General features: G+C 56.9%; 3 protein-coding genes across 3 annotated transcripts in view; 1 reads left to right on the forward strand and 2 right to left on the reverse strand.

The window, feature by feature from the left end:
- VOLCADRAFT_120477 (uncharacterized protein) overlaps window positions 1-2,973 on the reverse strand; it is a gene marked incomplete at its 3' end in the record, with an annotated part of 3,458 nt that extends 485 nt beyond the window's left edge. The window contains exons 1-3 of the mRNA XM_002947500.1: window positions 2,487-2,973; window positions 1,669-1,803; window positions 526-635 (exon numbers count right to left, since the gene is read on the reverse strand). Coding sequence (XP_002947546.1) covers window positions 526-635; window positions 1,669-1,803; window positions 2,487-2,923 — 682 coding nt within the window. The 5' untranslated portion in view covers window positions 2,924-2,973. The remainder of the gene's footprint in view (window positions 1-525; window positions 636-1,668; window positions 1,804-2,486) is intronic.
- A 5,367-nt stretch (window positions 2,974-8,340) lies between these two features.
- Window positions 8,341-15,582, forward strand: VOLCADRAFT_116445 (CCCH zinc finger protein; the record flags this gene model as incomplete). The annotated part of the gene is made up of 10 exons (XM_002947361.1): window positions 8,341-8,413; window positions 8,534-8,676; window positions 10,676-10,741; window positions 10,804-10,935; window positions 11,003-11,089; window positions 11,163-11,289; window positions 11,840-11,958; window positions 12,551-12,646; window positions 13,230-13,580; window positions 14,134-15,582. Coding segments are annotated over 10 exons (2,643 nt in total), but the record flags the coding sequence as incomplete, so codon positions are not given.
- Window positions 15,583-16,819: 1,237 nt separating this feature from the next.
- VOLCADRAFT_103485 (uncharacterized protein) overlaps window positions 16,820-20,472 on the reverse strand; it is a gene marked incomplete at its 5' end in the record, with an annotated part of 7,769 nt that continues 4,116 nt past the window's right edge. Inside the window, 4 exons of the mRNA XM_002947501.1 lie at window positions 16,820-17,430; window positions 18,067-18,151; window positions 19,324-19,697; window positions 20,062-20,233. Of these exons, the coding sequence (XP_002947547.1) occupies window positions 17,372-17,430; window positions 18,067-18,151; window positions 19,324-19,697; window positions 20,062-20,233 (690 nt within the window). The 3' untranslated portion in view covers window positions 16,820-17,371. The remainder of the gene's footprint in view (window positions 17,431-18,066; window positions 18,152-19,323; window positions 19,698-20,061; window positions 20,234-20,472) is intronic.

A 20,472-nucleotide genomic window follows, 5' to 3' on the forward strand; every position in this document is an offset into this window, starting at 1 on the left:
AGGAGGATGGAGGGTGGAGGGAGGGAGGTAACCATCCGGGGGTGCGGGAGGGCAACCCGGAGACAGTCGCACGTGCCGGGTGACCTCCAGGTGGAGGGACAGCAGGCAACAGGAGGAGCCAAAACCCAACCCAAACCCCAAAACATAGACTGCAATCTGACACAAGTACGGCACGTGGACCGCGCAAAAGGGGGTGGGTGGGAGGAGGGGAGAGAAGCGGGAGGAGGGGGGGAGGGGAAAGACGAACCATGAACGAGTGAAGGTGCTGCCAGGGCAAGAGTGTACCAGGAGAGGGAGAGGGGGGGAGGCCAGCGAAGAAAGGGGTACCGCGCTGAGGTGCCGACAACCGCAACACCACCACAGTTTCATACCCCTCACTCACTCACTCACTCACTCACTCACTCCCAGTTCAGCGTGCTCCACACGTACCGTCCGTACTACAAAACACAGACACGCACGCACGCACGCACACGCGTGTGTACCAGCAATGCAGCTATTGAGCTCATATGTACGCCCAGAACTTACGGAACAGCAATCGGTCCCACACAAGCACCTCCCAGAACCAGCGCTCGTCCTCCATCCGGTTGCGCCAGTACCACATGCGCTCACCCTCCGACATGAGGAAATTCTCGTACCTACGGGGGACGAGGGATGGGACGAGATGGGACGAGGGATGGGACGAGGGATGGGACCAAAACTGTTGGACACGGAGAATATATTCCAAACACCACCACGAGCCCTAACTCTAAATCTTATCTGGTAAAAGGGGCGGGATGGGATCGGGCGGCGGGGGGGTTAGGACACCGCTACCGCAAAAATGCGGACAGAGCTGCCCCTCGTGGTTGCTCTCCCCTCCCCTTCTCTTCCCTTCCTTTCTCTTCTCTTTAAACCCCCTTTTAAAGATTTTTTTTATCTTTCGCATCTTTCGATTTCCTCTTTTGATTCCTCCTGACCACCACCGCCAAGGCAGCAACCCGTCCACCGGGTTGCTTCACGCGCGCCGAGAGAACAAAGGGAAGCAAGGAAAGAAGGGAACCCAATTCCTAGAAACATCTCTAACACGCGTTCCCGGAGAACCTGGCAGGATACATCCATCCATCCATCCATTTTGCGGTATGGTCAAGAGTCAAGAGTCAACCGCCCTGTTTGTGCCCTGGTCTTGTTTTCCTCTGAAAGTTAACTCCGCGCCGCGCCATCACCATCTTAAAGTTTAAAGAGAATTAAAACGTCGAATTCCCGTCCGCCCCATCCCGCCCCACCCCAGCCTCCTCCTGACCACCATCACCACCACCACCACCACCACCGTCGGGAATATACCACGCAGATCCAAAGATCCAAATATCTAAGAATGCCCCTCTTGTTCTGCACATCGCAGGCAGGACAGTGCCCCTGTACGGATAATATTCCCGCTCCACCCCAATTGACTTCCAACCCCCAAACCCCAACACACACGCATACCTCCCGGCACAACGGAGACCAGGAATGCCGAAGCACTCCCTCCCTCCCTCCCTCCCTTTCCCCCCATTCCTCCCTCCTCACCCCTCCTACAGACGACCAATACCCCACCCGCCGAGTCCAACCCCCCATCCACTGCCGCTGCACAACCCCACACGCGCCCGCCCTTCTTTTTGCTGGCCCCCCCCCTGCGCTGTAATGATACCCGCATACCGTTGGGAGTTGAACAGGCCCTGCCAGGACTGCACCGCTGCTGCTGTGAGGCTGAAGGGCAACATGAGCACCGCCCGCAGGAACTCCCGCACCCGGACGACGGCCAACGTGGCCTTAGTCACCGGACTGCTTTGCCTGGGGGAAGAGGGGGGAAAGAGGGGGGAAGAGGGGGGAAAGAGGGGGGAAGAGGGGGGGAGGAATCATACGCGAAGGAACCGAGGGAAAGAACTGCGGAGCAGCGGACGGGCGGCCGCAAGGGAACGTACACAGGGAGGGAGAGAGAGGGAGGGGGGCTGGCCATGGCATGGGTTATAGATGCTTTGGTTTGGTTCCGGAGCTATTTGCGTGGGACGTGACGGTGTGAAGGCCTGGGAAGGACCCAAAAAGAAACCTAGAAACGCAATGGGCTCGCTCCAGTGGAACAAGCCAAGGCCAAGGGTTAGTCCATAGCGGGAGAGAGTATGGGTTGTGTGGTTCTCTTGTGATGAGGGGGGCCAGGCTTGGGGGCAGAGGGAGGGGCATCGATAGCAGGAAGGCGAGGGCGCAGGAAAGCTGTGGAGTGGGGGCCTACATACACCTTGTAAGTTACAATCGGCAGGAGAAGGGATATGAGAAGGGTATGTCCGCGGTAGGACGGGGAAGAGACACGTGCGGAAAAACAATGAAGGGCAACACAGGGTTAACATCGTTGCGGGAAAAATCGTTTCATCTACCTTCGCAATTGGGATGCTCACGTGGGGCGGGGGGGAGGTAGGGGGCCGGGAAAAGTCAAAGCCATAAATCCCAACCAAATTTTGTAATTCTTTTCAAAGACTTACAGGTCTAGTCGTGCGCGCGCGATGTCGCTGGCAACGAGGCTCTCGCGCAAATCGCCAGGTCGTTCCTCCTGCCGAAGCTCCGCTTCGCGCAGCTCCATCACTTCCTCCCTCATTTTTCGTAATTTTGCCTCTTCTCGTGCCATCGCCGCTTCAGCTGCCTTTTCCTCCACATCCTCCGTGGGCTGCTCTGCTTGCTGTAGATACTTCCGGCGGCTGCTAAAGAAGTTCTTGATGCGCAACGCCCACAGCGCTGAAAAATCCGCCTTTTCCTCTGTGCGTTTGGACTTATCGTCCTTGCCGTCTTTGCCAGCTCGCGCAATTAGCCTGCTGTGGAGTCGACCGCTGCTGCTGGGCGCACAAGGAGGAGTATATGTGCGCCAGCGTGCACTAGCTGGGATCTGTCCCGCAGGCGCGTGGCAGCCTAAAGCAGCCTGCATGCTAGGCGGCCGGCGACCCCGATACCTCCGCACTTCCCTCACGACTTGCGTTGATCTATGGTAGAGCTTTCACCAGTGATTTGGGTCGGGAAGCACACAAATTCTACAGCAGGATCTGAGCAAAAACAACGCCTCTGTCAGTGCCAACGGAAGTTAACTGTCATAGTGTGTACGGCTTGCCGAAAGCAATACTCGGCAAATCAATCAAAAGTTTTTCATTGAACACCAAAACATGGTGGATTTGCTTCAAAGTAAAACATCAACTCGGGCGGTATCTTGCAGCTCAACTGCAAGGCTATCATTTAAGTACTCCTCCATCCTTTCCGGAGAAATGAGTCATTAAAAGTATAGCTGTGCTTGATTTCTACTTTAACTTTTAAAATGGCTCAAGTTCTTCTCCAAGGACGCGGCTGCAGGTTTGGTACGTTTGCGCCGCCCATAGACCAGTCCGCAACGCAGCGTCTTGTCACACAGCAACGGAGGCGATGCTCCCCTTACGGAGCAACCGAAGGTAGAGGCCACAAATAAATTTCCAGAGCGCTCCACTTGCGTCCGCGTCACAACACCGTTGGGCTCGCCCTGCGCCACAAAAGCGCAAGGGCTGTCGTGCACTGCACAACCGCCGGACCCTAATCCCTCACCTCCCTCTCAATCCAACAGATTCCACATCACTGTTTCGCAATTACAATTTCTCTCCTACCGCCTTTTATCTCACAGCGATACAGCCTCCCACCCGCTTTGCTTTTGCCATGGCTTACATTCCACGCCGTACCACCCCTGCCCTAAACCACAGTTTTACCGACCTGTGCGATGGCCCCTTTTCGCCGTCGCACATTATCTTCATCAGCTCGTGGAGAGGCTAGCATCACTAGCGCTGGCCGCGCGGCAAAATTGTACGACCTAGACCGCGAAGGCGCGTACGTCACAAGCTCGCCAGCGCCGCAGGCACCTTCGGCAATTGGCGACGGCGACGGCGATCGCGCATTCTTAGACGACGGCTGGGGTGTGGCGGCTGTGGGAACGTCATCAGCCCCCTCGTCCGCGCCGCCTAAACCGGCTGCGAAGCAGCGCGATAAAAAAAAGTTGAAAAGGCCGCAGCTCCAAGCGGCGGCGGCAGCTGTGCCTGGCCTAGCCCAGCGGCCTGTGGCCACTCCATTCTTCGACAAATCCAGCGAGGCCGGACTTGCGGGCCTGACGCTGCTGCAGGTTAAACTCATGGAGGAAGGTACGACGGATTGGTACGGATGCCCGATGTAGCATTCTGTACGGCACACGTGCGCGGTCAGGACCTGGTCAGTGGCCTATGCAGATCTGGATCTGGATTGACCCAGATTGTGGATTGATCCAGAATGGTGAACCTTCTCTTTCCCGTTTTAGTCTGGTTTCGGTGCTATTCTTGGCCGATGCTGCTCCTCATCCCGTACATCCCGTACACCCTGGCACCGACACGCTTAACCTTCCTGCAGGCCGTGTCGTACACGTTCCTGAGCGGAAGGCAGCGACGGCGGCGGCGGCGGAAGCGCGACGTGAGAGGCAAGCCAAGACAGGTGCGGTTGCCAGCCCCCTTCCTGCCCCCCTTCCTGCCCAACGTGTGTGTTTTGAATGTCGTCATTTCTTTTTCCTTTGCTCGACTCGTGCATTTGATTCCCCCCTTCTCCCACCCTTCTCTCCCCCTCCTCCCTCCCTCCCTGGCTAGTTCTGCCTCCTTTTTACTTCTGCTCACCAGTCTTTCCTTGGCATCACCTTCACTCGCTCGTGGTTCGTCTCCCCCCCCTTCCCACCCACCCACCCACCACCCTATCCGGTTCTTCGAACAGAACGCCCGGAAAGCCCGGGTAGATTGGTAGTGTAAGGCCCCTTTTGACAGTCCCCGTTTCTTCCCGCCACTGCCCTCTATTACCGCCGACCAGGTGCAGGCCTCTGCCCTCATAACAGCAAAACAGCAACAGCCGTGAAGGCGATAGGACTTAAAAAGATTTTGTTTAGGATGCCCTGGCGGAGCAGGCCACGGCAGTTCATACTCTGCACTCATATACGTGTGTCCCCTACCCGTACCGCTCACCCACGACCTTAACCCTCCGTCCCTCCCTCCCCTTCTCCCGCCCTTTGGAAGTTCCTTCTTTATCCCGCGAATGTTCTCCCGCCGTACTCCCGTACTGCCCGTACTCCGTACGACATCGTTAAAATGTCCTTCATTTCTTCATTTCCCCTCTCGCCATCTTAGTCCGCCGGAAACGGGACTGGGTGGACCCGGACGACCTGGAGGATGAGGGGGAGGCGGAGGAGCTTTCCCTGAAGCAAGGGAATCAGCAGCAGTACTTTGAAGTGAATTTGGAGGCGGATGGATCCACGGTACGTACGACAGGGTACGGTAAAGTACGGCGGAGGGCGGTTGAATGGATGGTGAGAGGGATTATTGCTCCGGAACCGGTTTCATGGGGGGAAGAAAGCTACTCCTAAACATGTTACGAAAGGGCGCTCACAAAGGGAGAGCGCTACAGGTCAGGATGGGATGATAACGCAAGTCTTAAGGAAACACGAGAATGTGCGATTTGGGCAACTCTGTGTGTATATTGTAATATTGCGATTGTGGAAAATAAAAAATGTATTGTTGTCGTATGAATTTTGACCTGGGTTCGTTCAGGAAGTGGTGGAGTTCGACACGAAGGGCCGGGTCAAGGCACGAAGGGCACCCGGGGCTGGCGCGGCCGGCAGCAGCAGCCGCCGCCGCGGCAACATGGATGACGATGACGATCCGCTTGCATTCCTCGCGGACATCGAAAATGATGACGACGATGAGGATGTTGTCGTGATTGGGGATGCGAAGGAGGAGGACGACGATTTCGGGTACGGCCGGCGGCGCGTCGCCAGCGGCGCCGCCGCCGGTCCTCGTCGCGGCAACCTGTACGACGATGGCGCTGACGACGACGGGGCGGAGGAGGACAGAATCCGGCGGCGGCGGCCGATGCCGGGGCAAGATCCCTTGGCAGATGAGGAGATTGAGTGGGGTCTGGATGAGATCCGACCCGTGGGTCGTCCGTCGCTGTTGCGGGAATTGGGTGTCATCAAGAAAAAGAAGACGACATCGCCAAAGCGAGACCAACAGCAGCAGCCGCATCACCAGCTACAACAAGAACAACAACAGCGAATACCCCAGGGGAAACAGCCGCAGCAGCCAAGTGCGCTGAGTGGGACGAAGGGGAAGCGGGGGGCGGCGGCGGCGGCGGCGGCGGCTGCAGCCAGGTAGCTAAATTGTTGGGGCACCCACCCCTGGCGCACTAGCCAGGTTCCTCTCGGCAGTCTGGGAGACCCGGCACGTTGCTCTAAGGCGCTTCGTGCTCAAGCGGACGAGGGTCTCAGAAGGACGATGATGGTCCACCACATAACCGCACCAGAAACGATTTACCGTCCATGCCCCCCACCCCGGGCTTTTACGGACACCCCCGCACTCGCGTGCCGAACTTCTATAACTTGTAACCTGTTAGTGCACCGGGTGGAGGGGCATCAGCGTCAATACATCTATAAATGTTAGATAGATACATAACATACCTCTACGTTTTTGTTAGCTCTATTCCAGATGATTAGCAGGATAGTAAAGGATTATTGACAAGAATGTATCTCATTCTTCCTTCCCCTATTTTCCTTCTCATTCCCTTCGTTAGTAGTAATAGAGTAGTATTAGGAAGGCTTATGATTTGGTTGTCACCATTGGGTAATTCTGGCGGTCAGATCTTTTGTTTCGCGGCTAGTCCTCATCTTGTTCTCCTCCTCCTCCTTCTACTTCTACTTATTTTACGGAACAAAACGACCAACTTCCAACTGTGTCCGTGCTACATAACCGAGTCCCAACCGTCGGGTGCCACTTTAGGCAACTCCCAAACGCCCCCTTTTTTCCGTTAAGTCTTGGATGTAATCCATGTCTTCCCCCATCTCTCCTCCCCTCTTTCCTTTTCGCAACCCCACCTCAATCCCCCAACTCTCCGAACACACACACAAACACACACGCTCGGCCGCAGTGGCAAGACGGGCGCCGCGTACAACGACAGTGATGAAGACGAGTACGACGAAGATGAGGAACATGACGTCAGCGTGTCGTGGGGTGGCAGCGGCGGCGCCAGCGGTATCGATATGGAGCAGCAGGAGGCGCTGCTGGCGCGACTGTTTAAACCGCACAAGGTATGCCGACGATTTACCTTCCTTTCCCTACATATACATACCTTTTTTACATACATACATACATACATACATACATACATACAAATACCCCTCCCCCAAACCCCCCTCAGGCCAAGGAGCTGATGGCTCACCAGCGTGCTGCGGAGCTGGAGTTGGCCGCACTGAAGCGCAAGACTTCGGGCCGACAGGTGCTTGAGAGCAAGGTGCACAGCCGGATGCGGATCATAGCGGGCAGCGCGGCGGGGCGGCAGCTCGCATCCAGTCAGGGAGCAACCACACGGCCCATGATGGAAAAGGTAGGTGTGGGGGTTGTTGGTGTGTTGGGGGGGAGAAAAGAAAGATAGGGGAAAGTAAAACCCTTATTCTTACCAGCGCGCAGATCCCTGCAGCTGTTGTCCCCTTCACACACGCGGCCCAATTTCCCCTCTTTCTCCTTCACGACAAAATCTCATTTTTTTACCTGCTACCTTTCCCCCCTCCTCCGGCGCTATCGCATGCCGTCCCGCCGGGGGTTCCCGCGGGGGTGCATTCACGACATCCATTCTGCGGCTTGTGGGGGTTGTGTTTCGGTTCCTGTTTCTGCCTTCTAGACTCGCCATCGCTTGTTGATCATCCAGCTCCCTCCCCTCCTCCCCCATTCTCTCGTCCCCAACCCCCCGGCCACTCACTCGCGGCAGGTACGACAGGCCATATTCAGCATGATTGAATCCCAGGTGGGCTCGGAGAACGGGCTGCCGGTGACCTCCCGCTGGCTGGACATGTTCGCCGGCACCGGCAGCGTGGGGCTGGAGGCGCTCAGTCGGGGCTGCAGGGAGTGCCACTTCATTGAGCTGGACCCGTGGGTCTGTCGCAAGGTGCGTGGTGGAAATGGTGGGGGAGGGGGAAGTACCTGACCGCCGCGTCGCCACCACTTCTGGAACGTGTTACGGCGGAGGTAGGGGAAACGGCGCAGGTTGCCTGATTTGGCAACAGCTGAGTCAAAGTCTCCTCTCCCAAGCGCGCGGGAGACATGTCCTGAGCCCTTCTGGCCGCCCTATTGACCGCCAGGCTATCTTGTCACTACATACTTCTCCTGCTCAGTGATTTACCGTTCGCGCTATTGCCACTGCACTGCCCGACCTTGTTTTCCCTCGACCCGCCGCCGCGGCCGCCGCCGTCATGGTGGTGGTGGTGGTGGTGGTGGTCGCTGCCTCCACGGCCTCCAGGTGCTATCCCGCAACATCTCCTCGTGTGGGTTCCAGCGCCAGTCGGTGGTCCACTCCATGAAGGCAGAGGACTTCCTGAGGAAGTCGATTGAGCTGCCCCGCTTCGCAGGTGGGGAGGGGAGGGGAGGGGAGGGGAGGGGTTTCTTTTTCTCTCTCTCTCTCTCTCTCTCTCTCTCTTATCGCCCGTTTACCTCTTTCGCACCGCACTGAGATTGACCGTTCCCCGCAGGCGGCCCGTTCGACTTCCTGTCGGTCTGCCCGCCGTACCTCGTGGTCTCGTACCCCGAGCTGATGGACCTCCTGGAGCGGTCTCCGCTGCTGCATCCCCGCTCCATTGTCTTCGTGGAGTACCCCAAGCAGCTGGAGCACCAGGTGCCACAGACCCTTGGGTCGCTCATCACGGTCCGGGATCGCAAGTACGGCAGGACGTACATCCGGGTGTACGGCCCGGCGGAGGGCCCGGCGGGCGGCGCCTCTGGCAGTACGGAGGACAGGGGGAATGAAGATGATGAAGATGGGGAGGAGTTGTTGCTGTGAAAATGATAATGATAATGATAATGATAATGATGCTGATGTGATGTGATGTGATGTGATGTGATGTGATGTGATGTGATGTGATGTGATGTGATGTGATGTGTGCCGTTAGTGAGTTTCGGTAGATGGTGCAGCGGAGGTTGCTTTGGGGCTCGCGCAATGGGTCGTTGGGGTGATAGTTCTTCAGGATGTTTATCTTTGGCGGTTCGGTGGATTATTGGGGCTGCATGGAAGAAAAAGCATCAGACGAGAGCATGAAGTCTTTGCGCGCTTTGGTTTTCCCCGACTTGTTTGCCGTGTGTGTGGGAGGAGGGGTGGAAGAAATGTCTTTGCTTGCGCGGATGATCAGGGTTTTCGACTTTTCTTGCGGTTGAACCTGCAGCTCCACATCCACCTCCCACGGCTCCCAGGTTAAAATTGCCCTGTGAAGCGGTAAAGCGGTGGTATTGCGTCTCTACGCCCGTCTCTACGTGGTAGTCTTTGATGATGAGATGGACCCTAACTTTTTACAGCGATGTAAATTGGGGATCCTGGGTTCCAAGTCCAAACGGTTTGTTAACGCACAAGATTGCGCCATCATGGACAGCATGCGCCTTCGGTCTGCTTGGTGTACGTCGGTGTACGTCGGTGTACTTCGGTGTACTTCGGTGTACTTCATCATTGAAGTGACTTCGGTCAAGCAGCAGGGGAAAAGCGGGGATTCAAGAAGGAGACAGTGGGTGGAGCGCTAGCTGTCGTTGGATGGGGGGATTTAATTTGCCGTTGTCAGCCGCTTGGGGATTTGAATTTTGATGCCCGATGGGAGTTGCATGTGCTCTCTCTTTCACCTGTCCCACCTCCCTGGATGACGATGGGACACCGGGCCAGTCGTTCGTTTGCTGATAGCTCCTCCTTCCCTTGTTACATATATAATCCCTCTGGCCCTCTGGAAGATCATGTATGTGCAATTTTTTGTGTAATAGCTTGCAGCAGCAATTATGGGCAAGGGAAGAAAACTAGTAACAGAGTAGGAGCAAGTTTTGGCAACGCGCCTGCTATGTGCTTCAGGATGGCACCTCCCCGGCAGCTGGGCGATAGCGGCACCACCAGGGTTCAAGCCAGATGCATAGTGGCTGTAATTGGCTTGCTGAAAAACCTCGGTTTTAGGGCTTGCGCTATGTTCCGGTAACGCTCGGAAGCAGGGTTTGCGAAACCGGAAGAGCTATCAGGTGTTGTTGCGTTGACTTCCTCTGTGACACTTTCTCTGTCCAATCGGCGTGAAGGAATAGCTTGTAACCGTCAGCAGGGATATCTGACCCACGTGCCAGACAGCGAGTGCGGACCCAGGAGGATTCAAAGACCCAGGAGGATTCAAAGGGCCCCTGGATCCCCGTGCTAAAGGGCAGGGATTGTGATGAGCATCCATATCACAACTCCCGTGCAGGTGTGAGGCGCCCGCCGGGCCCAAAGCCAATCGACCAACGTTTGTGTATGCAAATAGGTATGTGTGCTCTATCGGTCACAACTCATATCGACATAATGCACGATTGCTAATTTTTAGGCTTTGTCGCGGTGGTCGACTGTCCGGCTCATCCGGCTAGTTTACGGCAGCCTTCGCGCGCGCTCCATTTTGGATGGCCCTACACCAAAGACTGCTTATTCTTTCGCTGGCGTGCTACTCCAACGGCCGCTAGCGCTCGCGCCCTAATTCTTAATCACATTATTGCAATCTGACGCCCATCCCTGTTACTTGTTGCCGCTATGGACCCACTGGCAAACAAGGTACTACATCAAGAGGCTTGGACAATGTAGCGGAACCAATTACTGATATAGCGACTGCCTATTTGTGCCGTGGCAGGAAGTGGTGTTCGACCTGGATGCCGCGGCTTTCAGCTCGGATGATTTCCGGATGTTCCAGTTTAAGGTATGTTTGGTGCTCTGACTTGCAAAAATGCAGCGCTTCATGCATCCATCGGATCTGTGCAGGTGAAGCGCTGCCCGCGAGCAAGGCCACATGACTGGACTCAGTGCCCATTTGCACATCCCGGGGAGAAAGCAAAGCGCAGAGACCCGCGAAAGTATCGATATTCCGGAACAGCTTGCCCGGAGTTCAGACGGGTGCGTTAAAGCTTGCCAAATCGTTCTCAGTTTCTCCATGGTACTGATACCGACGCTTGCATCGCAGAACGGGTGCTGCCGCCGCGGAGATGCTTGCCCGTTTGCCCATGGCGTTTTCGAATGCTGGTTGCATCCATCTCGGTACCGGACCCAGGTGTGTCTAGGTCTCCTACGGGCCCCAAGATATTTTTTCCTTCAACCCACCGGACAGGTTTTATCATTTGCAGATGTGCACAGATGGCTCTAATTGCAAGCGCCGCGTCTGCTTCTTCGCGCATACAGAGGGCGAGCTTCGCAAGCCAGAGGAGGATCCGTTGTGGCTGCAGCAGCAGCTTCAGGCGGAGTTAGCTGCTGGTAAGAGAAATGTTAATAGCCGAAAATTGTTCATATGTGCTTGGTGTTCGGCGTGCCTAGCGCGCTATGATATTGGCAACAGGATGGAGGCGCGGCGCACCTGATCCAAGCAGGTTCAAAGAGCAGAAGGGTTTAGAATAGAAGGTCTGGTTATTTGGATGTATTCAGAACGGTCTCCTTAAGGTGCTTAGGCCAGTTGCTCTCTTTTCGCGAACGCCTCGGCGCGGTAAAAATGTCAGCAGTTTACGTCGTAAATGCTTGCTGTATTGCTTCTTGGGGTTCGTTCTAAGTGCGGTAACTCAAGGATAGTTTCCTAGATATTTACTGGTCTTGGGATTTTATAGCCTTTTATCCCTTGTCACTGATAAAGCAGTTCGTTATGACATCCGAGAACCCAGCATAATCAGTTCAGACCTTGTGAGCCCGGCTATCTGCACCTGCAGTGTTCACTTCTGGGGCCACTGCCGGCGCGACAGCAGTTGGCTTGTCGCCTCTCGACGCCTTGCGTCCGCTTGTCACTTTACTTCGCAACTGCTTTAACGCTATGCAGAGCAGCAAGTCCAGCAGCAAATCCAGGCGCTTAAGGTGTTTGCGAGCATTCTGGGCCCTAACGCAAGCGCCGTAGGAGGACAGCAAGCGCCAGCCGGACAGCCGCAGCCGGGGTTGGACGTGAGTACATCACCTGCCGTAGTACGGGGTGGGGGTGACCGGGTTGAAGATAGTCCCGGGGTAAAGGGACCATTCCTCCAACCTTCGCTCCGGCGGGTTGGGGCTGTTACGGAATGGTTTCTGGGCTGCCTTGGGACTTTTTTAGGACCTCATTTTCGCCATGGCAAGCGGAGAAGGCGAGGGGAGTGAATTTTGAGCTGGGGGGCCGTTGACGGGAAAGCCGAGAGCGCAGGTTTTTCAGGAGGGCCCTAACTAGCGCCGTCACGGTACTACTACATGCGGTATGCGTCCCTTCCCTCCCAGGCTCTTCCCCCACCTGACAGCGCTGACAGGGAGATGGTATCGTCCCGTTGTTGCTATGCAGTTATGGCTACTAGCCACGTTATGGCTGTCTAGCAGCATCCCACTAGCTCATGTGGGTCATAGTATTTGGATTAACAAATCGATGAACATTCTCGAAGTGTCGCGACGGTGAAGCCTTAGTTATGAGCGGATGAAGAACTACTATCGCTCACTAACGACAACCGGCACTGCGGGCATGTTCGCATGGGCCTGCTGCTGCCTGGATTCTGTCTCGTGTGTTGATGAGCAGATGTTGAAGAACCTGCCATCCTCAACGCTGACCCACATCCTGGGAGCAGCAAGTCAAGGCGGACCCGGCTCGGGCCCCATGGGTGCCGGACAGCAGGTAACTGAGCGACTCGGCGACTTGGCGCTGTAGAGAATGGTGAAGGGTGTGACGAGGAGGGTGGTAGTGGAAAGGTTGCCCTTTTCCTGTCCCTTTCCTGTGACAGAGGGGTGTGTGTGATGGGATGCATTAGAAGCGGCGACTGCCTTCCAGTAGTCCGTGGGAGGCATACATCCAGGATTGGGATTGGGGGCCCAACGGTGGGTGGGAAAACTAGCAGGACTTCCAGTGCAGGGAGGGGGGGCGTCCGCGGGGCACGGTTAGCGGCGCACAGCTCCTTAGCGCTTTGTGCCTGTCATTGATCCCAGCAGCAGCAGGGGCTGGTGCTGAAGGTCGACTGTCAAGCAGGTAGTGTGCGTCTGTGAGCGTACTGTTGATTGCTCTGAGGTCGGTTGTCCTGGTTGGGGTGGTTCACGTTCGCGCCATCGCGTCCAGCACCGTTCCAGATCTTTGCTTTTGTGTTCCTCCTTTAAAAGAGGGGAAGCCTCACACGTTTATGAATGTGCATGTGATCATAGTTTTGTGGACCCTGAAGTCTTCTGATCCATCCCACGGTTAACCATCTTTCCATTTATCCATGCAGGGCGGCGCTGGTGACGGGCTGCTACAGCTGCTTCAGCTCGTGGAGCAGCAGCAACAGCAGCAGCAGCAATCCTCGGCTGCGGCGAACACCGCTCAGCTGCCGCCACCTCTCGCGCCGGCGGCTAGTGCACCCGCGAACCTGGCTAGCCTGCTGTCTGTTGTCACGGCGGCGACCGGGCCGGGACCTGCTGCCGGCGGCGGCGGCAACGTCGCCACCCCTGCATCTGCGGGTGCTTCCGGCCCGGACATGCAGATGAAGCTGGCGCAGCACCTGCTGCAGCAGCAAACGCAGCAGCAGCAACAACAACAACAGCAGCAGCCCGGAGCTGGTTTGGGACCGGATGCTCTGCAGGTGGGAGGTGGAATTGGAAGGAGTTGGGCGAATGGCAACTGTTGGGGGGAGTGATTGCGGGGTGGGGAGGTAATGGGAGGGTTTCATTGCTAATTACGGTGTGATTATTCGCGTTTGACGCCCTTCCCCCCGGCTTTTACAGACACCCCCGCACGTGGTGCGTGCGGTGCCTGTAGTCCTAACTTAATTCCAGGAGACGCGCTTCGGGAGACATGGTTGCATGGCAGTGTGAGGCCTTTCGTGACATTATAGAGTTGGACGGGAAAGTTACATTTTACATCACATCACCATCACACAGTTATTTCAGGTACAGGATTGTATTTCAAGGGGTTGCACCATCCTCGAGTGTTTCCATGTTGACCGGAGCTGCAGCAGGGTTTCACCGGTGTTGCCCAAACCCTTGGATGCATCTTGTTGGGAATGGGGAAAGGGACAGATGCGTCACCTCTCCATGCAACCGACACAACTGTATCTTCGTAGCTTTCATTTTTCCTGGCCCTGCGCGTGTGTGCCGTCTTGCATGGATGCCTGCTAGGCGCGCCTTTCTGCACAGCTTGCTGGTCTATGTCTGCAGCAGCAGCAACAGCAGGTGAAAGCTGCTGATGCTGAGGCGAAGCAGCAGCAGCAACAGCAGCAGCAAGCGCCAGCGCAGACGACCCTGGCTATGGAGTTGCTCACTATGATGGCTAGCCAGCAGCAGCAGCAGCAACAGCAAGCCGCGCAACAGCAGCAGCTGGCGGCTGCGGCTGCAGCCGCTCTGGCATCGGCTTCGCAACAGCAGCAAGCCCAGCAGCAGCAACAGGCGCAGCAGCAGCAACAAGCAGCGGCTGCCAACCCGCCGCCGCCGGCACTCGCTGCCCTTCAGAAATTAGCCGCTCTTGGCGTCGACTTGCAGAGCTTGGGAATTACGGCGGAGGCGCTGAGCAGCCAGATTACGGCCGCCAGCGGCGCCCAGGCGGCGGCGGCGGCCAACACGGGATTGGCCCACGACACCCTAGCGCTGCTGTCGGGAGTGCTCCAGGGATCCGCGTTCCCGCTGCCGACGGCGGCGAGTAGAGGAAAGAATGACAGTTCGTCGGGCCCGCAGAGTGCCGTGGTAGCGCCAAGCGGCGCCAGCGCAGTCGCACCGGCGACGGCGTCGCCAACGGTGCCGATGGATTCCTTGACGGCGCTACTGGCGGCAGCGGCGACGTCGCCGCCGGTTCAGTCTGTTGGCGGCGGAGTACCGGGCATCCCGCCTGGTATGCTGAGCGGGCTGCAGGGCATGTTGGGGCAGCTTGCCTTGGCAGGCGGGGCTGTACCGGTCCCACTGCCGCCGCAATCTTCCGCGCCGACGCCGGCGGTTCCCATGGCATCCCAGCTGCCTCAGCAGCAACAGCCGCAAATGGCATCCACACCCCCGACACCAAACCTGACGGTTGCGCCGCCGTTGGTGGAGCGGTCGTCGACGTCAGTGGCGTCAGATTCTAGCAGCGCCCCGCCGCCAGCTGCGGCCACGGCGCCGCCGCCGATGTCGCTGTCATCAGCTCCTAGCGCTACCTTGAGTGTAAAGCAGGGTTCGGAGGGGTCGGCATCCTCAGCTCCGGCCTCGCCACCTCAGGCGCCGCCAGCATCTGCTGCCGCCGGCGCAACATCTGGCACCGTCGGTTCCGCCGGCGTGTCTGCGAGCTCCGCCCTGAGCGCCTTGGCGGCCACCGCGGCCGCCGCCGGCGCTGGCGGCGGCGGCGTCGACGGAAATGCAGCCCTTGCGTCGCTGCTGGCGGAAGTGTACAGCAAGCCAGAGATGCTCCTGACGGCGCAGTCGCTGATTGACCGGATGGCCGCTGGTGCGGCCATAGGTGGCGCCGCCGCCGCCGCCGGTATGGATGCTACTGCCATGGCGGCACTGGCGGGTCTCGCGTCTGCTGCTGCGCCGCCACCGCAGCCTCAGCAGGCGGGGCCGCCGGCCTCTACCGGTACCTCCGCCAGCGACGAGGCGGGTTCCGGTGCCGTACGGCCGTGAGCCCGCCATGGAAGATGGGGGTTAGGGAAGCCTTCAAATTCTGAAAAGAAGTCCAGACTGAAATCCTCACGTAGTGTAATTGTGAGGGGACTTATGTCGGGCCGCCAGCTTTAAGGACGTGGTTTGGGGTTTCTCTGCGTGTGTTTCTAAACGACACCTGCAGGCGCTGGCTGTTGGGTGGGCTGTACGGCGACCGGGGTTGCATTGCGCGGAGGGTATCATCGGAATGGTGGTTGTGGTGGGATGGATGCGGTTGTCGGAATGCACTTAAGTTTTGAGAGGCCGAGCCGACCCGCAGAATCCGGGTGGCCAGCTTGGTCGTTGGCAGGAAGGCAATCATCATCGTCATCATCGTCATTGTCATTTTGCAGTTTGGCGATGTTCGAATCTCGGTAAGGGCGACGATGGCGGTGGTGCTGATGTGGGAGGTGGTGGTCAGTGGGCTGCTGGTTGGGGGCATGGGGTTCCATTTTATATCATGTGTGCACGGAAGTTGGGTGTTATTGGATTGGGCGAATTACGGCGATTTGATCCTGTCTTTGTGTGCGTATCTGTGTGCGCGTGTGCGTATGTATGTGTACGTATGTATGTGTGTGCGCAAGGGCGAAACAGGTTGGACCGTGTGGCAGTCACGGCTGCCCGGCAGCGGTGTGAATGCTATGTCCTTTTTGGGGTCGTTAGGGTGTTGATATCCTATCCTATCATATCATGGGAGATAATGGCTGAGCGGTCTTTGCACCGCACCGCGCCGAATACCCCAATACACCGTACCCTTTCTCTTTTGGCTTCACTGTCGCTCTTCTTCTCCGCCTGAATTTCGTCCACACGTCGCGTTTTTCCCTTACGTGTCCCATAAATCTGTTAGCCGTATGCTGATTTGATCACAGCGGCGTGGAGGTTGAAAGGTTGATCCTTTCCAGCCTCTGCGGTTCCGTTAGACAATAACTGCCCGCCCATGAAAGGCACGGCACGACGACCACCCACACATTAAACAGCCCGCCAGCAGCTCCTCCCCCACCCCTGACAATGACCCTCCTCGAAAGGAACATCCAATTTAAAGTCCAGATCTAGTTCAGGCGATGCGTATTGTACAACGGTCATAGCAGGTGGAAGTTTGCATCTGTCCTTTTTATTCGTTTTTGGCCGCCAATTGTGATTCGGCGCGCCTTGTTGGATTGAATAGCTTGTGGAGCGGCACATGACGTTTGGGCACAGGGTGCCTGCGGGTAGGGAAGGGCGTCGAGGTCGGGACTCCGGGGCACTCGCTTCCTCCCCGTCTCCTCTTCACCCCGTCTCCTCCACTCCGTCCTCCTTCGTGTGGTTGGCTAAGTGAAAGAGGTGATGGCTGGGGACTGCGCTGGCAGCTTCTTTCCATAATGCTGCTGCTGCTGCTGCTGCTGCTGCTGCTGCTGCTGCTGCTGCTGCTGCTGCTGCTGCTGCTGCTACCTCCGCTGCTGCTACCTCCGCTGCTGCTGCTACCTCCGCTGCAAATGTCAGCCGCGGTAACAGCGGTGCTGGCAAAAGCGTGTGGTGGTTGTTTACCCATCTGTAATTGTTGTGCGCCCTGCCCAGAATGGACGTGTGAAAAGGGGGGGAAAGGAGAGGGGGTTTGGATTTGGTGCCGTATGTACGTTCTTTCCGCAATGGCAGGTTGGATTTTTGTGAACCCACGTGCCGTACGCCGTACTGCGATCCAATTCGAAGTCGCTGTCCTTGTGCCTGCAGCAGCTGCTATCACGCGTGGTAAAGAGGAGGCGGAGCGTGGGGGGAGCGTGGGGGGAGCGATGCGTCAGTCCTTCCTGCCTTCGGGGCATTTGGACTCCCCGACCCCGCCCTTATCCCATGCTGCTGCAATTGTGGGGACGGGCGGCCTCGGCACCCGGGGGCGGTGGCATGGGCCGAACCGTCAAGCTGCAATTTGGGTAGCAGATGTGGGTGTGCAGGTCGCGCTTCCCTTTGTCTCCAAACACATGTCCGATCCAATTATACAGGCCCCAATGTGTTTTTCTGTGTGCGCGGTCAGCTATACCGGACCGCTGCTTTCCATTGATTGATGCGGAAAAATGAGATTTTACTCGCGACGATTTGCCGTCCGATCATTATCCTTTAGAGCAGTAGTAATACAATTGTAGCCGGTGCTGTTGAGCCGGAAATCAGAGGAGTGGGGTTGGATGTGGACTGCAAGCCTGCGATGGGGCAGAAAAGGAGATGCGCTGAGCCGTGCTCAGTTTGACGTACGGTGTACGAAGTACGGCATTGAGGTGCCGGGACCGGTGTGTCGTGGAGACGAAGGGGCCCGGAGGCCGCTGCTGTGTTTTTCGCAATGCGCTGTGCTCGTGTGCGAGAGGGTTTTTTAGGGACACACAACAATGCTCTCCTCCTTGTTGTGCTGCGCTCGGCTACGCGCTGTACATGTGCGCTTTCACACCGCTGTCTTCTCCGCCGATCCTCCTTTGTCGCTTCGCTTCGGTGCGAGCTCCCCACCTTTTTTGACGCACGCGCGAGCATGGGCCTCGTTGCCTGAGAGCGTCCTGGAAAAGCAGGCGTTGCCAACAGCGCCGTTTGTTGGCTGGATGCAAGGAGGCGGAGTGGGTAAGAAACTAGGAATAACATCAACAACGCCAAGAAATTTTCCTTCTAAATAAAAGAGAGTTAAATGGTTGTGTGGTGTGGTGTGGCGTGGCGGTGCTCTTGCACCTTGTGCTTTTGCAGGCGCCTGCCTGCCTGCCTGCCAACCTGCCTGTCTGTCAGTCTGTGTTATCAGGCTGCTGCGTTTTTGACGACGACACGTACGTGAGGAACGTTCGGCCGCCGTGCTGGTGGAGGCGCTTGTGTTGGTGTTGGTGCGCTATGAAGGTGTGATGATGGCCGCACTGGCGTGGGGCGGATCCTTCGGCAGCAGAAGCGGCTCGAGCTCCCCACTGCTCGTGGCTGAACGGCTTTTAATCATTTGCGGACGTGAATGTACGTGAAACTCGTGCTATTCTTTGCCCTCACTCACACCTTTGCACGCGGGGATGAGTAGTGTGGTGGGATTCTTGTGAGATCCAGATGTGGGAGGGCGTAGCGTGGTTTGGGGACCACGCATGCGGCGAGGAGAGAGAGAGAGGAGGGAAAAACGGCCCCGACTGCTTTTGTCCGGCAGTAGTGTTGTGCGTGGTTGATTGCGTGGAGCCTGGATGGAAACGGCTGTGGCGGGTCTAAGGATGTGGAATTTTGCTTAGGTGGTACCGAGGTCCATGTGTGAGGCGATTGTTTGTGCAGAGGATGGGGATTATTGGGGGTTACGCACGACCCTTGTATGCGCGCTTGCCTTATTGCAGCGCCTTACTGCAGCGCTTCAGAGACAACATATATGTCGGTACCTCTCTTTTCTTCAGGCGTGGAGGTGCTCTTTTAGAACATTCATTTTTTGTAACGTGCTTAGGAAAACCTGCAATCTAATAATTCATCGAAAAAATTAAATCGGAACAACGAATTTAATTTATCGCAAAATAAAGTATTCAAATATTTTGCTTGCCAACAACTCCGAACTTATCCCGGCCTACTCTGCTCACTGATGTGCTCAAAACCAGGACGTTGCACTTCCAATCATTTCTAAACAATATTAATAAAGGAATTCAACGCCTACTTCTGCTGCGCGCCCTATGAGCATTACGTCGTAAAGATGTGTTCTACTTGAAAGGCCCCTCGCCGCCTCTCAGTCCAATCCTCTGCCCTTCATGTCGAGGTCGAGATCACCCTTCCGGACGAGATCTCCGTTGTGTCCGCTGGCACAGCCCCTGTAGCAGTAGCAGCACTAGGCCCAGCCGCCGCTGTTGATGCCGCCGAATTGATGAGCGAATGCAGGAGAATTCCCGTAGCAACCGACACATTCAGCGAGTCTACGAGGCCACGAAGTACGGCATGCTGCGGCTGCTGCTGTCGTGGCAGCGGCGGCGACGGCGGCAAAGGCTGCCGCAGGTTCGTCGCCACCGCCGCGTCCGCGTCGTCCGCGCTGCTCGGAATGGAAATGCCCCTGCCAGCGCGAGCAGTGGTTGGGGGGGCCATGTCCACCCGTACCAGACCGCTGCATGCTCGTCGTACATTGGTACGGAGACCAAAACCCTCGCTACCTGCTCAAGGCGACACAGCAAGGCAGTCCACAGATCATGGCGATGCTAATCAACCCTAATCAACATGCTTTTATCAAATGACACCCTAACAGGCGGTAAGATGGCCTCGAAAGGACAAAATGGGGCCGACATGGGAAAAAACTGCAGGGAGATTCATTCAACATTTGGGTAATCTGGAGAATCTGGAAAACGAGGAAAAAAAGGGGGAAAACGATGCGGATATGAAATGCGACCAAACATAAACAGCTGGAGGGCACGGGCAAGAGATACATCGGAAATATACAGGAAAGGCCGAAGTTAAGAGCGAATCCACAATCGATCGATCCAGATCCACAGATTCAGATTCCTGTTCCATACCACTCACCGAGCACGAGGATGGTGGGTCGGTCCACGACGACGCGACCGACGGCCTCCGAGCCGCTCCCGGCCGCCGCCCCCAGCACCGTCCAGCCCTTGCGATCCCGCGCGTCCATCAAGGTGCGAGGCAGGTTGCGGCAGCTGTGCACCTGCAGGGCCTCGAGCGCACCTGCACTGGCCTGGGGGTGAAGGAGATCGGTGTTTGGAGCGTGCGTGCCTCACAGGGCGAAGGTGAGGCGAGGGGAGAGAGCGCCGCTCAGCTGAAATAGCGACAGCATCGGAAATGAAGAGATGACCCCCCACCCGGCAGGTTTTCATTAGGGGGTGAATGTGAATGGTGTCTTGTTCGGGGAGATACGAAATGAGGAAGTTAAGGGACTGCTCTTCCCTTCGCTCCTCACCTGTTTCTCCTGTCTCC

This window comes from Volvox carteri (genome assembly GCF_000143455.1).
Source record: "Volvox carteri f. nagariensis unplaced genomic scaffold VOLCAscaffold_6, whole genome shotgun sequence".
In the NCBI taxonomy this organism is placed as follows: Eukaryota; Viridiplantae; Chlorophyta; class Chlorophyceae; order Chlamydomonadales; family Volvocaceae; genus Volvox; species Volvox carteri.